The 19,038-nt window shown below is 39.6% G+C and overlaps 1 protein-coding gene across 2 annotated transcripts in view; it reads right to left on the minus strand.

Moving 5' to 3' along the window:
* Positions 1-19,038, minus strand: part of LDLRAD3 (low density lipoprotein receptor class A domain containing 3) — a 116,121-nt gene that overhangs the window by 77,978 nt on the left and 19,105 nt on the right. For both annotated transcript variants that reach the window (XR_014150400.1, XM_081835962.1), the window contains exon 2: positions 4,804-4,950. Coding sequence is in view for 1 of the 2 variants with exons in the window: in XM_081835962.1 (XP_081692088.1) it covers positions 4,804-4,950 (147 nt within the window). In the remaining variant the exon portion in view is untranslated. The remainder of the gene's footprint in view (positions 1-4,803; positions 4,951-19,038) is intronic.

A 19,038-nucleotide genomic window follows, 5' to 3' on the forward strand; every position in this document is an offset into this window, starting at 1 on the left:
AATGCTAAAATTCTATTGGTTACATTCACAGCAGTTTTCATCAGAAGAGGTGTTTAAGTCTATAATAACCAACACAACAAATTGTCTAGAGGCAAATTTATAATCACTGTAGCTGTACTATAAGGACCACTTCGTCTAGACATACAAGACAGAAATCCATGGTTAAGTTACCCCTTTTAGAATGGGGACTACACACTGCTTTTCCAGGGGCAGCTTCCCAGCAGTCAATGACATAAGGGACAAAAGATTGTGGGGAATCAGCTTAACTTAATTAAGCCGGTTAATAAAGAGCTAATACCAGATTGGATTTAGCAGTGCCTTAAAGAGATACATGTGAATACACCCTGGAGTGCTGGGGAAAAAGTTGAACAAGTACAGAAAGAAGTGCCCCAATTATTGCAATTGGAAAAGATACATTTTAGTAGCTCTCTGTAAAAGGTAACATTGATCTGTCATACACTTAGTTACATTTTTAATTACAGATCTTAATGTTTCTTTTGGGGGGAGGGGAATCCCACAGTGTTTCAAATATAATGTTGCAAAACCTACTCAGTTTCATAAACAAGTTGGATTTGTGTTTGTTGGTTTCTCTGGTAACTTCTCTCTCTTTGTATCATGGATGGTGGCTCATATTATGGATATATGTATTATTTTATTTATACTGTTGCTACAAGTTTGTCATGGCCTTTGGCTAAAACAATAAACTTATGAACTGAATACAGTTGTACCTTGGTTGTCGAACACAATCTGTTCCGCAAGTCAACATCCAAAAACATTGGACAACCAAGTCGCAGCTTCTGATTGGCTGCAGGAGCTTCCTGAACTCAATCGGAAGGTGTGGAAGGCACATCTGACGTTCGAGTTCCAGAAAACGTTCGCAAACTGGAACAGTTTGAGAGCCAAAACATTCGAGTAGCAAGGCGTTCGGGATCCAAGGTACGACTGTACTCAGTTTCATTGCAGAGTGTAGACCAGCAGTGAAGATCAGTTGGTCCTATTACTTAGATCAATTCAACCTCTGTGTGTGCACCTGACCCTTGCCAATACTGCCTAGTTAAATCATGCTGAGATAGATGTGTCCAGTTTCTTGATGTTAATGTTATTCTTCAGGAACTGAGGGTGCCACTACTATCCCCCCTCTCTCTATATATATGTCAGTCTCAAAAGTTCAGTTTTTGAGCAAGATGACAGAACATTATGCATTAGGCATTAAGCCTCAATTGTTCAAGAGGATTTTCTTAATCCTCTGTACTCAGATTGCAGACAAAGGCCAAGATCCTATCTGATCATCTGGGTTTAGGATAAACTGTGGGATTTGGTGGGGGGGTGGTCAGTGAGACAGCAAATAGTTCAGGTGCTGAAAATGAACTGTATTCCAGGCCCAATGAATTTTGGAAAAATTCTTTCCTAAAGGGCACAATTTTAGCAACAAATGAGTAGGACATTGTAGCGACTCCTATCATAAACACGACTGCGCTCTCAGAATCTGTACAAGCTACAATCAAATGCTACTGGACCACGTGTCTTATTTGATGTGAGAAGGGGAAGTCTGCCTTAAGCTTGCTCTAAATTTCCCTTCTCTTTATAGTCCTAGAAAGTCATGCTGTTCTACATCATAGGAGATGTCTTGCAGGGCTTAAGTAGGGCCTGCTGGATCAAGCCAATAGCCCACCTGGTCTCACAGTGACCAAACAGGTGACCATTGGGAAGCCTCCAAGCAGGACCTGAGTGCAACACCACTCTTCCCCACTTGTGATTCTTAGCAACTGTTGCTCCAAGGCATACTGCCTCTGGTAGGGCAAACAGAATATGGAAGCATGGCCATTTTATGTTCTCTGTATTTTATATGCCAATTCTACCCTTATTAAATGGAAACCTTGCAACCATCGTGTATAATTTGTAAGTGTGAGGGTTAGTTTCTCTAAAACTCTGCACGGGGCTAGCCTTAGGGACTGCTCAGAACTACAGATGATGCTCCCCAGTCTTCCTGAGTGGGGAGCAAGTTGTCAAGCGCAAAAGACTCAAGTGCAGTTGATCACACTGACTGCCAATTAGCTGTGAGGCACAATTTAAGATGCTGGTTATTATTACCTTTAAATCCATACACCGTGGGACCCAACATAATGGAAGCAGTGCCTTTTGCTATCTAAATCTTCCTCCAGCCTATCTACACAGGAAAGTCTGATCCAGTCACCCTACTCGATAAATAAAATCCTGTGAGTTACAAAGCAGGGCTGTCGTGCAGCACCCTATGTATGCTATGCTCTTCCCACTTGGAGCACACACCTTAAACGTTCTTTTAATTTCACAACACTAGTTTTACATCTTGAATTTTCTGTGCTTTCTGGCATGTTAACAGTGGATTGATTTCTTCCCATTGATTTTATTTACTCAGTGCTAGAGCTCTTGCCATTTTTCTCCATTTTGTAAGGCAAGTTACGCCATCATTTTGTAATGAGAAAGTCAGGGTATAAAATAAATTAAAATGAAAGTCTGCAGCCCTCCAGAGTTATTTAAAACTGAAAATCTATCACCACAGTCTCTTCTGTTTACATGTACCTCACCTGTCAACTATAGGGCATAACAGGAAATGAATCACCTGCTTCCCAGATTCCTTTTCCTTTGGATTATTTTTAAATTTATTCATGAGATCAGTTAAGTTAGCAGACAAAGGTAAGGAAAAACAAAACAAAAAAAAGGATGATTATCTGTGCTTGGGTGAAAGAAAAATGGCCAAGCTAATTTATTTTATTAATCTAACACAACTAGAAAAGTGTGTGGGGGGGTCATAGTTCTGCAAAAACATCAATTGACAAATCCCAAGACATTAACCCAATCCAACTGACGAAAGGAATTTTATGAACTGAGGTTTTGCAGCTATTTAAATTTTACTGGCAGATACTATATTAATTACTAACAAAACCTTGTTGATCCAGTTTATTCTCAGTGACAAAAGAACATTGTGAATTGAGTCTATGGTCACTGGCAGACTATTACTGACTTATTCATAAGCAAAAAAGAAGTCTGTTCAGAAACACTTCATTAATTGCTTATTTTCAAGGCAGTAGGTAACATGCAAAGAAGAGATAAACAAAATTATATGAAAAGGAAAATAAAAATATATTTGAGTACACTTTTTTAAACTCTTTTTTTTTTTATTTGAGTACTCTTTTTGAGTACACACACACACACAGAGAGAGAGAGAGATGTATTCCACTGTGTTTAAGAATAAGATTTGGTCTTGAATACAGTGGATGGAAAGAATGTTGAATTACACCTAAACTTGGCCAGAGATTATTATCCCAGGTCCCATAATGACAATCCCAGAACACCTAATTTAAGATACAACTGTAAGCCAAAAAGGAAATCCAATCCACTCTTCGTTGTTAATGTTAATTCTTTGTTGTCAGGCGATCAGGGCCACACAACTTTAGGCAACAAACATTACCTCACAGTAGTGGTTTTGGTGCCATGGAATGTTTTTCCCTAAACAGCCAATATAGAACTTAGAAAATGTGTTTGCAAGACACATGGTGCTTGCTGGGTCTTAGTTTCATTTTGCAAAGATTTAACCAAAGACCACGTGCATTTATTTGACAAATAAAAAGCAGAAAAGGCATTCTAAGTTCAAGCTGAAGTTCTGTCAGCTGCCCTGACAGAACGATCATTTTAGTGCAACATTGAATTCCTCCCTGAAGTATTATGATTATTTTAACCTCTCTTCCTGTTCCAAGGTGAAGTGAGGTTGCAACTAAAATGTTTTCAATTGAAACAAACAGAAATGACCCAATCAAAGTAGAAAGAAGTCAATCAAGTTTTGAATATTCACCAAATAGATTTCTTTCCTATGCTGTTTATAGTCTCTGTGGAAGACAAACCAAAGACAGAACAGATAGAAAGAACACAGAAAAATTGTGAAAATTGTTACTGTGTTTCTAAGAAGGAAGTGTGGAAATGAAGGCTGTTCTCACTTGGACCCAGTGATAAGAGTCATAAACTTAGGTCCTCAGAGCAGCGACTAGGAGTGGCTCTAAGCCCCGTCCTTTGGCGTAAGAGGGGGTTGAGAATATTCTGAGGATTGCAGTCTTGTGGAGAACAATACACAGAATTTATAGGAACAATGATGTTCACATACGCAAGCATTACGACTGAAAGTCACATGCACAACTTTGCTAATACTTACCAGACTATTTATGTATGATTGTGAAATTCTGCATAAATGAATTGCTCTCTGCATTTGGAGATTTTGAATTACTATAGGTTGTTTACAGGGAAGTACTGATCCACATTTCTTCTGTTTTTGTTGTGAAATCATGTGATTACACTATTTCATCCAGTTCACTTTTTGCAGGTATTGCACTCAGCAAGCTCATCTGCTTTTGCACATCACTAACCAGGAAAGTGAGCAGGAGGGGGAGATGCAAACTGAAAAATATGGTAAACCTGTTCCAGAATTTTAGAACTTATGCGGGTTAAACTGAAACATGGGGCAAATTCAAGCCACAGAAAATATTCAAACAGACTGCATCTGCTCATGACAAATTTGGATAGAGCAAACACAGATTTAATTGCCAGCCCAGCAATGAAATTCGCAGTGCCCCTCAGAAAGGTATTGTCTTTGTCAACCTACAATAAATTGTACTGCCACCAAGCAAGAAGTGAACAGTCACTTCAGTTAGACAAACCAATAAGAAATATGGTAACACAGGTTGAATACTAATCCCTGAAATGCATTTGATTTTTACATGGCTGAGTCTTGCTATTCAAAATATGAAAGGTAGCAATCAAGTAGAGGACACTCACGGCATTCCTTCTCATCACTTTTGTCAAAGCAGTCTGGCAGCCCATCACATTGCCAGGCTCCTGGGATGCAACGTCCATTACTGCACATGAAGTTTCCAGGAATATTACATTCATTTGTGAAGTTATTCCAAGGCAACTGTTGGCCTTCTGCAACAAGAAGATAAAATGCACAGTGTTTACATATGCAGAAACTGCTTTCACATCTAAAGCAACACTGCTGGCTCCCCTTTTCCATTAGTAGAGGCACCCACTGAATCAAAGGCCCTTCCATGAATGGCACAGCAGTGCCTGCCTTAAAGAATACCATGTTTGGCCTTAGTTTTGGTCTCTGCCTTACAAGGGAGCCATCCATGATTAGGGCTAGAGATAGAATAGCTGAATAACTGAGTTTATATATATATAAACACACACACACACACACACATATACATATACATATATATTCAAAGGAAAGGGAATCACTATTCATTCACATTAATATGAAAAGATCTCATAGGCTAAGATTTATTTTGCATTGGGAGAAGCTACAATTATTAAGGATACAGTTCTATACATACATACATACATACCGAATGAAGTCAATGGGATTTACTACTGAGTAGATATGTATAGGATTACACAGTCTACAAAGTACCCTCTCCAATCCATTTTATGACTGGAACTGCAGACTAGAGCTTTTCCATCACACCTGCCCAATATCTTATTCCAGTCCCCACTATTCATGCAGAAGAAGTGGGTGGTACAAAAGAGGGACCATTTTTTTCCAATTCATACAATTAGTTTATTTCTAAAGTTCTAAATTCCAGTTTGAAATTCTGATAATAGTAAAAATTGATTCATCCACGCTGATGGAATTTGCCAAATTTTGTAACCTGTGTGTACCGTATTTGACAGAGACATTTTATTTTAACCCTAGTTAACTAAGAATTATTGGAGGAATAGTTGCATAAATAAACTTGGATCTTTATTTATATGTGATTTCCCAGGTCCAATCCCCAATATCTCTAGATAAGCAACTCTTATGTGACTTGGCCTAAAGATATTACTAAATGAAACCCTCAAGACTGCTGTCAGTCAAAATGCATGCTAATGAGCATAGAGGATTGTTATATTGGAAAGAAGAGTAAGTCTTGCTCACTAAGGTATGCCGTTTCCTATCTCAAAGTGAACCATTGTCATAAGTTTCAGATGGGACTCAGTGTTAACTTTGAAGCAAGTTCTGAAAAAAAGATTTCTAGTTTATAGTTGTTGATTTCATGGGGACATATATGTTTTAATACTTTGAATACCAGCATAAAACATGCAGAGTAGTACAGAAATAGCATGTTTACTCAGGCAACTATAGCTGACCCTTTGATTTCTTAAGCAGTTCACATACCATGAAATACACAAATAATACAAAAAGATCTCTTAAGATGAAAGGGTAAATCAAGGATTGGGCAACGTCATTTAAGAAATTCAGCAACATCTTTAATGTCTACACATGTTTAACATCTCCTCCCAATACTTCAAGCTGCTTTCATGTACCATTTGCTTTACATAGTAATAACACCATTTTCCATCTTATCATTATGGCTGAAAAGTACAAAATTATTTTGGCACAACTGCAAGTGTTTGGTCCCCACAGTGCTGCAGTAAACAGTATGCACACTATGATAGCTGACTGTATCTAAGTAGACATATTGAGCTCTGGGATCCCGTTCCCCCATGGTTTTCAATGCTGAATAAATTGTATAATGCTTTTCTTGAACCTTAATTTTTATGAAGTAGTTAGCTGGCAAATCTCATGTAATTTTTTTTTAATGCAGAACTTCAGAGAGTTCAGAATCGAAATAGTGAGAAACAAAGATATTTTTAATAACGTGTCTTTCCTTAAGAAAAAAAGTTGAGATTTTCCAAATTCTGATATAAATCTTAACTGTTTCAGTACTGATTTCATTCCATATCAGATGAAAGGCAACACAGTGCTGACCAGAAACTGTAATCAATGTTACTTTTGCCTTTGTCATTTTGGTCATTAAAAGTTCAAACATTGCATCTTAAAATGTCTTTATAAACAACTTGGATGAAGAAATTGAGAGGATGCTTATCAAATTTGCAGATGACAACAAACTGTAGGGGTAGGCAATGCCACAGAATTTATTAGTGCAAGCTAATAAAATGAATTTCAATAGGGACAAATGTAAGGTTCTGCACTTAGGCACGATGAACCAGATGCACAAATATAGGATGGGGGGCCCCTGGCTTACTAGCAGTACATGTGAAAAGGATCTGGGGACTTGGTGGAACACAAGCTTAACATGAGTCAACAGTGTGATGCAGCAGCAAAAAAGCTAACAATAGTTTAGGCTGCATCAACAGAAGTATAGTGTTAGTACTATAGTAATAGTACCACTCTATTCTGCTTTAGTCAGACTACACCTGGAATACTGTGTCCAATTCTGGGCACCAGCATTTAAGAAGGATGTTGACAAGCTGGAACATGTGCAGAGGAGGGCAACCAAGCTGATCAAGGGTCTGGAAATGAAGCCTTATGAGGAACAGTTGAAGGAGCTGGGTATGTTTAGCCTGGAAAAGAGGAGACTTGAGAGGAGATAGCCATCTTCAAATATCTTAAGGGCTGTCACATGGAAGAGTTAATAAGCTTGTTTTCTCCTGATCTGGAGAGTAGGAGAAGTCACAAGAAAGGAGGTTCCAAGTAAACATCAGGAAAAACTTACTGACAGCTAGAGCTGTTCAACAGTGGAACATTCTCCCTCAGGAGCTTGTGGACTCTCCATCCTTGGAGGTTCTTAAGCAGAGGTTGGGTGGCCATCTGTCATGGATGCTTTAGTTGAGATTCCTGTATTGTAGGAGGTTGGACTAGATGACTCTTGAGGTCCCTCCCAATTCTACAATTCTATCACTTTATGATTCTATGAAAGCGCTAAACGCTGGTCGTATTTTACCTCAGGGATGGTTGCATGACCCAGAGATTCTTTGTACCAAATTACGTAGATGCATTCTGAATGTGCTCTACCATCATGCTTCAATAGCATCTCCTTTATAAAAAATTCCAATAAAGAAATAAGAATAATTAATCCCAAAACTGACTGTGCCTGGTTTAATCCCACCAAACATGACATGGCTAGGCTTCACAGTTGGAGATTGTTGGTGAAATCCCCAGCCTCGGGTTTTAAGTGTCTCCACAGCAGCTGTTGCTTCTGCTTGGGCAGAGACAAAAATAAATACAAAGCTCACAAGTCCTCTTTAATGGCTGAGAGAAAACAAGGAACATGTGCCAGTTGGGAAATAAAGTTAGTATGGAAGCTGTGGGTGGCATCAAATCAATATAAAGTCCAACCCAAGCCAAAACAGATAGACAAGTCATGGTTTCTTGCTTATGTAAGAAACTAGCTCCATGTGGTTGCCTAAAAAGAGTGTTTCCAACACTAATGAGCATTAAAGAAAACATTTTATAGAAGGGCTTCATGTTATCCAGATAAAAATTTATGACAAAGCCAAGCAAGTAACTCTAGGAGAGAAATATACTACATATTCATGACTGCTCCCTCAACTTTTTATTCATGATTTACTTATGTCAGGCATTGTACTGGCAGTGAAGCAGGGCCACTCTTTTAGCCCCACCTCAGGTATTTCCACCACACTCATGAGCTGTGTGTGATTACCTGCAGAGAAAATATTTATGTGAGCACCTATTCTCTGCACATTTGAATTTATCTGCAGACAACTGTACGTAACACACAGCATTCGAGGAAAAGGTCCGATGGCAGAGGAGGGGCTAAATAGACAGCCTAACTCTGCTGTCAACACAGATATGCCCCAGGAGACGCATTAGTAAGGCTTCAGAGAGGACACCCATAGGTAGGGAAGTCACTTGTCTGCCCTGCCTCTCTCTCCTCCTCTCTCAAAGAACATTTCTGACTAAACACCAGAGAAATAAAATATCTGCATAGCAAGCATTATGGGTAGCTGACACCATAGCATTAATAATACAATAAGAACGAGGGTGAGGATGTTTGGGCTACATCACTTCAGTGCTTGGGCACTAGCCATATTTTTAGCCTGCATTCATATTAACACAAGTGAACAGCACTAGGCAACCTATAGGGAGCTATACAGCTGAACATATTACACTCTATCCCACTTCACTGGCAACAAGAGAATTAAAAGTAAAACTTATTCTCTAGGATGCAAACTGGCAACTTCACTTGTGCCCTTTGGAGGACTTAATTGCTAAGTAATGCTGGGGCCTAACGATCTGGAAGACACTTCTACATAAATCCTTGCTATGCGTGCTATAGTGCAAAGGGCAGGCATTTTGCAGAGAAGCTTCTCTTGATTGCAAACAGCAGATTCAGAGAAACCTATTTTTGTTATGCCACAGTAAAGTAAGAAGGAGTTTAAACTTCTTTGCCCAGCCAGCCCCCCATAACCTAGAGGCTAAAGATTCTGTGGGGCTGCTATTCACATCACAAAAACATATACATTAATTGTATTCATGCAATGGACTTCACATCAGCTTTATCTAAGAAAATGAGAAACAAAAAAACCTGAAACCTCAACAACTTTAAAAGCCATTGGTGCAGAGACACCAAAGGAAAGATAGAGGTTTAAAATTGCATAGGGTGAGAGTGCAGGACTGCACAGCAGTTAGGAGGCTACTCGCATTATATCTGGCACCGTGCCTCAGAAGAAACACTGTTCCATGTCCCTTGCTATGAATGAGATGGTAAGAGATGGAAACTACTAAAATCGATACCCCATTATTCACTAACTTGGTTTGGTCCTAGATTCAAATTTAACCTTTTCTTTATAAGTGCTCTTACACAAGATCAGACCTGCTGAATCAGGTATCTAGTCCAAAATCTTATTTCCCACAGAGGATAATTAAATTGCACTGGGAAGCTCAGAGGCACAGCTTGAAGGTTTCATCCCTCACCCACTAGTTCTCTCTGAAATTTCCATATAGCTTTTGATTAACAGCTTTTAGTAGACGTATACTCCATGAACCCTGTTTTAAAGCCATTTAAGCTAATGGCCATCACTAAATACTGGGGCAGTGAATTTCAGCATATGTATGCAAGCATGCAGGTGGCAAGAACTAACATAAAGACATTCAATTATCTAACTTTTCATATGAAAATGTCTAGCATGGCTAAGAAAACATGTTCTCAGTCTATGCAGCAGTTTACTTTTCCTGTTAAGTCTATCTGTGGCTAATTGTTCTGTTAGCAAACACAACTGCTAACATTTTTATTGGCAACCTGTGAGAGAGCCTGTGAGCAGCATTTACACAAACAGGAAGGAACACACAGCTCAGACACCACAAGAGAGTGCAAAGGGGAGGGGAGGGGGAATAGTAAATCTTAAAAGCTTCTCAATCTCTTAGGAGTTTCAAAACCAAAAGGTTTTGAATACCTACACTTTCACAATGAACTGCACTTAACTAACATATGAAACACCCACCAGATCAGGCCAGTGGCCCATATAGCCTGTCAACCAGGTGCCTATGGACAGCCCACAAGTATTTTCCCCTCCTGTGGTTTCCAGCAACTAGAATTCAGAAGCATAGCTCCAGCAGTGGAGGTACCAAATGTGGATCTTATGTCTTTTTATTTATTTAATTTCTTTTTATATCCCACCAATCCTCTAAGGAGCTCAATGTGGTGTACATAGTTTTCTCCCCACCCCATTTTATCCTTGGAACAACCCTGTATGTTAAGTTAGGTTGACAGACTGTGACTGGCCCAAGGTCACCCCATGAGGTCAAGTGGGGACTAGAATCACAGAATCATAGAATCATAGAGTTGGAAGAGACCACAAGGGCCATCGAGTCCAACCCCCTGCCAAGCAGGAAAAGAAATAAATGTAGGAATAATGCTTCTGCAGAAGCTAATTAAGGAATTAGCATTTTTAAGTGATGACACACAGAACACTGAACATAGTGTTTATTGCATTTATGTCCCACTTAATTGCATTCATGTCCCACTTTTTGGTCCATGGTTCACTCCCCTTCTCAGTTAATCCATACAACAACCCATTGAGGTACGATGAGAGGCTGTGGCTGGTCCAAGGTCATCCAGTGAGCTTCATGACTTGAGTGGGGATTTGAACCCTGATCTTCCAGGTCCTAGTCTGACACTCTAACCACTACACCACATCTTAGCTGTCGACTAGATCTCCCAGGTCCTATATGACACTATAACCACTGCTGGTGGTTAGAGCAGGTTACAGAGGCAACTGGATGTCCTATGAGATGCTACTCTGAGCTATCTGTAAGGAAGATAAAGGTAAAGGGACCCCTGACCAGTAGGTCCAGTTGTGACCGACTCTGGGGTTGCAGCGCTCATCTCATTTATTGGTTGAGGGGGCTGGCATACAGCTTCCGGGTCATGTGGCCAGCATGACTAAGCCGCTTCTGGTGAACCAGAGCGGTGCACGTTTACCTTCCTGCCAGAGCAGTACCTATTTATCTACTTGCACTCTGATGTGCTTTCAAACTGCTAGGTTGGCAGGAGCAGAGACCAAGCAACAGGAGCTCACCCCATCACAGGGATTCGAACCACCGACCTTCTGATCGGCAAGCCCTGTCTCTGTGGTTTAACCCACAGCACCACCGGCGTCCCCCAGTTTTGGCTTCATAACCACAAATATGAGAAGACTCAAATCAATATTCATATACAGATGATGATGGAAACCCAGCCAGATGGGCGGGGTACAAATAATAAATTATTATTATTATTATTATTATTATTATTATTATTATTATATCAGGTAATTCCTATTAGCTAGGTATATTTTCATCTATGCATGCACATACACATCCCACTCTCCATTTTGTGTTAAGCAAATGCTTCTTCAAATTGAAATGGAAGTTTAAAACTGGTTAAGCACTGCTGAGCTGAAATTGTTGCAGGGCTGCAATCTGAAGCCATAAACCCATAAAAAGTAAGTGCATAGAAGTTGTGAAGCACAGTGCTCAAAGCACATTTGTCCCATAACTGATAAATGATTCCAATAAGAAAAGAGGTACATTTTCTTTTAAAAATACGTATCCCCATGATAAATGTAAGATGCATTATAAGATTCTTAACTAGAGAATGAACCATTAAGAGTCCAAAATTGCAAATTGAATCCTGAAAGACATTCAGCTACTCCCAGAAACACTCAGAAAAGCTTTTACCAACTCAGATCCTTATTAATATTCTACCCCTGCTTTTAATTCCTGTTTTAAAGCATTCACATTTTGCTGTGTAAATGCAGTTTTTATTGGCACTAATTAGCTGAAAGAACAATAAGAAAACAAAGCTGAACAGATAAAATAATGCAACTTATTTATGATGTTATGTACACAATCCAAAAGCTGCGGTTGTGATTTTGTGAAAGCATTGTGTCTTCTTGCATACTGATACCCTCAAGAATCCAGAGTAAAATCATCAATTTTACTGGGAGATAGAAGAATTACTTAAAATCGAACTGGGTGGAAACCAAACCCCATAGCTATAATGTGACAGGTGTTAAGCATTAACTAGAAGACTACACAAATAAAATGGATTGTACTTCAAGTGATCAAATCTATAGGCTCGCTTGTTCAAGAAAAACTGTTAGAATGTGAACTTTTGCCCACCAAGGCTCAAGTAATAAGGCTGTTAGTTTGCTGTTGTTGTTGTTGCTGCTGCTGCTGCTATTTTTATAATGCCACAAAATTACTGTCAGTTTGTTTTTGGAATGCTACAAAATTGTTACTTCTAGTTTGTATTTATTTACGGTATCTAATTAGTGAGGTATTAAATTTTTGATTAAAACAACTAAAGCAGACCTGTTTAGTAAACCATGGCTAAAGTTAACCAGTTTGTCTAGTTCAGACATAATTCTATACTGCAATCATTTTGGGAGGCAGGGAAGATTGTGAGCCCAAGACTTGCTGAGCTGCTTCTGTAATAATAGTTTAGTGTTATGTCAAACAAGGCCACTGAAATGATTTAGTGTCAGATGTAAATAGCCTGGGTTAAGGTACACCACTGATTTATGTTTCATCTGAATTAACAAATTATGGTTTACACTCTTCCTGCAAACCCCAATTAGAAACTAGAGTTTAATCCTGATTTGCAGAGTAAGTGCAGACTATAGTTTGCATGTTCAGCTGAAATGCCAAGCAATAATTTTCCTAAACGCAGGAGAGGAGGGGTGAAGTCTCCCTGTACAATGGAATTATGGAGTGAAAGGAGAAATCTGAAACATGGATTGTCATCAGGGTTGAATCCCAGTGTTCCATTTATAACATTTTACCTCAGTAGTTATCTCCCTTCCATGATTCCAGCTGGGGTCCAGACATAATGCTAACCATAGCTGAGAGCCCACACCATACTTTGAGCTTCCAGAAATATGGTAGACAAATCATGGTTTAGAGGTGGTAATTGGCTTTTGATTCCCACATGCTCAGGACTCAGCTTCAAAAGTTCACTGCTGTCATAGTTTAACAAACCATGGTTTCATGTTATGTGTAAATCACCTTAATTTTACAAAGAAAATAAATTAATAAATCAGTTATGCTATTGAAATAGTTTAGCATATTTTATATAATAAGAGATCCTGAATAACTGGGAAGCAGATGTTTTATTTACTTTTGATATACTGTATGTACTTCTAAAAACTGATGCTGGCAGGTGCCATCTCAGAAGAGTCATTCCCCCTAGGCAATCTTAAAGATCTTCCTTCAAGACATACATTGATTACCTAAAAATAAAGTCAATATGCGTTTTGCTTCAGAACTGTTGCTTTACACTATACTGTAGTGGAGTTTGGAAGAAAAAAACCTAAATCATCCTTTTTTATAAAATAAAATAAAATCCCTTTTTAAAAACAATCTTTTTACTTTTATCCACCCTTTTCAGGGTGCACATAAACTAAGTCTGTCCAAGGTGGTGTGCAGAGATTTTGGAGTATCTTACACTTCTAACATCCTTCCTCTTCTCTGGACTTGGTAAAATGTACTTAGCGAAATTTATCAGTAATTAAAACAAGAAACAAACTAATCTGTCAATTTCCTATACAGAGAAAAGGTTCAGCAGGAGCAGTTATGAAAGAGGTTCTTGCGGACTTCCGGGTTAGCGCCATCGGCAGTGGCGGCGTTCCTCTGACTGAGAGGAACCCGCTCCATGGAATTTGGGTCATGCCGCCGCGGCAAAGGCGGAGACCCTTTGGAAATCCAGGCGGAGGAAGCCTGGGAACATGGGATTCGGCTGACACCAGGAGCGCCCCCCTACCCGCAGGGAAACCCCTTTTTGGGGGGTTCCGAAGTGACGTGGGGTGAGCGGCGCGGTGTTTTGAATCGACCGCTATTTTTACGGAGTGAAGCCGTGTAGCCGTTGCCGGAGAGCGCTGACTTTTTCTTGTGGACAATTGGATTTCAAACAACAACCCATGAGTAGAACGGAAATTGGACTTTTAAAGTATTTTAAAAGTATTTTTAAATTGGCACCGATCGGGGAAGGTCTAAACAGGAAGTCTACCTCCCCTTTCTGTAAATAAACTGAAGCAAAGAATTTGTTAACGAAGGTCGTGGAGAGTCTTACGTAAAGCATTTAAATTCCACTGATTGAAACTACTATCAATATTTTTTTTGGAAGCAGGGGAGCCTGCAGGAGAAGGTTAAAATTCGGGAATTGAAGCGCCACTTCCCTAAACCCGGAAGTGGTCTGCGAGAGCCCGTTGACGGTGAATAGATAAATCTGACAGCTGTCAAGCTAGCTGTCAAGATACAAAAGAAGGACTTTGTTTCTACTGTCCGTTTTTGTGTTTAAAAAGAAGGAAGGAACTGTTACAATTTTACGTTTAAAAAGAAGGAAGGAACTGTTACAATTTTACGTATGGGACCTTTGGGACTGTGCTGGAAGGAGTGATAAAAGGAACTTGTGTCCCTCTAGAGGGAGCTTTGGGACATTGTCGTAAGGATGCAGCTGGGAAATTGCTTTTAAAGATAAAAGCTCTGAGAAACTAGTTTTTGACCTTGGACTGTTTAAGAATGGCGGTCGGGAAGGAAGTCGAGTGTGAACTGAACAGGACATTTTATCTGTTGGGAAAGCTGCAAGACCAGATAAATGTTATGGCTACCAATGTTGTAATCTTGGGAACAAAAGTGGGCATTAGTAAAGAAGCTGACAAGAACTCGGCACAGGAACCTCTTCCAACTGAACAAATTGAAGAATTTGAGAAGGAGAAACTTGTTGTGATTAAAGTGATGAAAGGGGGAGCCATAACCCTACAGAGGCAAATGGTGGATTATAATTCGAGGCCTTACATGATGGCAACCAGGAGGAGCCAGTTTTTGGAGATGGAAGCCTGGCTTGGTTTGGAAAATGAAAGATGGAGAGATCACTTTATGTGGAGATCAAATGACTTTTGGGATATAAATCTGAGCCAGGTGGAGGCTGGAGCTTTTGGGGCCTTTGGATTTGAAAGGAGTGTGAAACAAGATTTGGAATATCCTATAGGCCCTACTTTTAACTACGGAAGTCTGGCATACCTGCTAAGAAGGAATATGACTACTGATGGGTTGGAGCTTCCCCGAGATCTGTTCTTTAACACCAAAGACTACCAAAAAGACCGGCAGAGGGGACATGAAAGAGATTTAAGAGCCTCGGACTTAAGATCTCCGGGTTGATGGTTTTCCGAGATTGATGGAACTATTGCTAGGGGCCGAAACCGGGGAGGGGAGTTGGTGAAAGAAAATTGGGAATTTAAAATGTATATATTATAATTTGTTTTTTTTCTTTTTCTTTTAATGAGAGATGGGAAAATCATGGAATGGAATTTTTTTTTGACCCTAGGGGAAACGTTTCAAGAATAAGTTCAGATATAGATAGGTAGCCGTGTTGGTCTGCCATAGTCAAAACAAAACAAATTCCTTCCAGTAGCACCTTAAAGACCAACTAAGTCAGTTCTTGGTATGAGCTTTCGTGTGCATGCACACTTCTTCAGATACCAAAGTTCAGATATATAAGTTTTAATGAGAAATAAGATTAAATAAAGTAAAAGTGGATGGTTAATTGGTGAAAGAAAGAATGGAAAATTACAGTATAATAAGATAAGATATAAGGATAAAAATAAGGTGAAGGATTTGCTGAAATATCTATATGAATTAGAATACAAAGAGGGGAGATGTGAGGAGGTCAAGGAGATAAGTTAAGAAAGGGAGTTATATTAAGGTTTAACTTGTTCTTTTGCTTTTTTTGTTTTTTGGATTGTATCTTTTTTCCTTTTTAGCTGTTTTTGCTTTTTTATTTTCCTATTTTTATTTTTCTCTTGGATATGTTTTGTTTTTATATATTGTGTTCTTCTTTGTAACCTTTTAAAACTTGAATAAATATTATTGGGGGGGGAGAGAAAGAGGTTCTTAAAAAGTTCCACATGTATAGGGAGGTTTTTAATGCTTGATGTTTTTATTATGTTTTTAGATGTGCTGTAAGCTGCCCAGAGGATGGGAAACCCAGTCAGATGAGCGGGGTATTATTATTATTATTATTATTATTATTATTATTATTATTATTATAGCAGTTAAATCCTGCAAATTCTTCTCTGGTAAATAATTTGGACTTGCTAGTAATCAAATAACCAATCTTGCCAATATAGCCCATAAGTCAGAGACTGTTCTGTGCTTCCTTGATTTTTGTTAACAGCTTCTGTTACAGTGGTACCTCGGGTTACATATGCTTCAGGTTACAGACTCCACTAACCCAGAAATATTACCTTGGGTTAAGAACTTTGCTTCAGGATGAGAACAGAAATCGTGCAGCAGCGGAGCAGCGGCAGCAGGAGGCCCCATTAGCTAAAGTGGTGCTTCAGGTTAAGAACAGTTTCAGGTTAAGAACGGACCTCCGGAACGAATTAAGTTCTTAACCCCAGGTACCACTGTATTTGTACGGACTGAAGAGGAAGTTGGAGAAAGAAGCCTGTTCACACACCTGTCATTTCATCTCACGCAGAAAAAGAAAAGTCCATGCATCGTGACGCTCGGGAGAGATAGGCACTGAGAATGGATACAACTGTTTGCATGTGGGGATTTGAATGAGAGTGAATACAGTTAGGGAACTATAAAAATGTCTTGGTTCTGTTTTTTCCATTTGTAAAGTCCACTTTCTCTTTTTGTTGATATATTTTATAAACTATTTTTGTATAAAATAAAGCACACTGATCACACTGATCGCCAACACTGCCTACACACTCCACCTGTGGTCCTCCCCTTAGTTTTGCCAAAGTTTATTTCTCTCCTTCAGCTCCACACCACTGCTGCTGCTTGGGGGGAGGCAGAGAATGCAGGCCTTTTTCTCCAGTGTCCCATAGTAGCAACAGCAGCAGAGTGGGATGAAGAAGTGGTTCCGCTCCCCATTTGCCAGCAGGCGGCAATAGTGGGAGCATAGGAAGTCTTGCAAGGTCTGCCCAGCACCTACCAGCCTCTGTCCACCTCTGTTTAACTCTTCCTTGCTCCCTCACCAAACACAGCCACTTACTCTCCTGAATTGCATTCCCCTCCTCTTACAGCTCAGCCAAACTCTGGCCCAGGCAAGCCACAGAGGAACAGGCAAGGCAAAGCAGCTCCTCAGCAACTGTCCTGCTCCACTGCCATTTCCCTACACCTTGGCCTCCTGTACCACAGAGGCCAAAATGGCAGTGTCAGTGTGAGGTGCACAGTGGCAGCAGAGCAGGACAGGTGCTGGGGAGCTGGCCTGGCCTGTCTTAACCATTCCTCTGCTGCTTGCCTGGGCTGCTAGCTCATTCACCTGCCAGCTGTTCTGTCTTCACACTGCAGTTCACATGGTCTATCAGCTGCCACACAAACTGCAACATGCAACATGACAACAGCCATACAATTTTATTATATAGTAAGAAAGGAATGCTGCAGCCTGGTATGAATAAATTAGAAGTCTAGACAAGGTGCCTCAACTGAAGGCAGTCCTTCTGAACAAGACAATATCCATTACTCCCAGATTCATGAACTATTTTAAGCAGGGAGGGAGAAGATGCATCTCTGCTCTAGGGTAATGAGAGATTCATGACAGACACATCTTCAGAAGGAGGCAATTTTGTCTCTAATTCTTGAAACAGGCATGAAGACATTTGGCATATTCTGAGAACTATGAAATGAACTCTGCATGTATCCCTCATGCCCAAGTACTTCACAAAGTCCTATTGAGTGTGCAGAAACTAATTAGTGTCTAACTGAGCTCTCCCAATTGTGGCTACTGGTCTGTCAATATATTCAACTTTTAAGCGAAACATTAAGATGAAAGCAGTTTAAAATGAATAAGAATAGTTATTTTATTTACTCTTAAATAGCATAATACTTGAAATCATTACCAGATACCTGGAAATAATAGCTTTCATAGTAACTCTCTGAAAAACAGGACACCGTCTCAGCTTCTTAATATGCTCTATTCAGCAATAAATTTTAAGAATATGTGCAAAATATAATGCGACTCCAGTTATTTCCTGCATGTATTACATTTCAGCTGCTTTCTGTAAGCAAATCAATAACACAAATGAATGGCATTGCATTTTGTCAATGGGATACAAACTGTTATGAAGATGCACAGCAGGCATTATATTGAAGTCAGCCCCATTCTTCTCACGGAAGTTTAATTTCACCTTATCTACTCTACTTATTCATCACAACAGAAACCCTTGCTGAAAGAAAAGATATATCTCTATTACAACAGGACGTATATTCAGCAAATGCAGATAGGAAATAAATGTGCACTGTCATGTGCTGTATTTTCCAATGGCCAAGGAAGGGAAGAGTAAGGGCTAATCTTATTGTGTGGCACAAGTGACAAATTCCAGCCGACAAAAATAGCCACAACAAAATGCAAGTAAAGTATATAATATATTAAGACAACCTTGCAATTGGTAGGAAAGTACTGTAATATAATGGCTTGCAATAAACAAAGCAAGCTTCAAATTACATCATTTTAACTGATAGCTGTATCTTGCAATGCAATGAACAGGCAGGAAATAATGGAATGAAGTGCAGAAGGGAAAGATTGAAGCTGCAAAGCAATTGCAGCTTCTTTCCAAAGACTCAGGAAAAGCTCTCCATGGCATATATACAGCATGCAATACTCCAAGACCGTGTAAGTGTAGATCTGGCACAGGACATGGGCGTAGCCAGAGGGGCAGCTCCTCCCAGAGGGAGAGCTAGCTGCTCTGGCACCCAGAGCGGCACACATACTGTGC

This window comes from Podarcis erhardii (genome assembly GCF_964252035.2).
Source record: "Podarcis erhardii genome assembly, chromosome: 1".
NCBI classification, from domain to species: domain Eukaryota; kingdom Metazoa; phylum Chordata; class Lepidosauria; order Squamata; family Lacertidae; genus Podarcis; species Podarcis erhardii.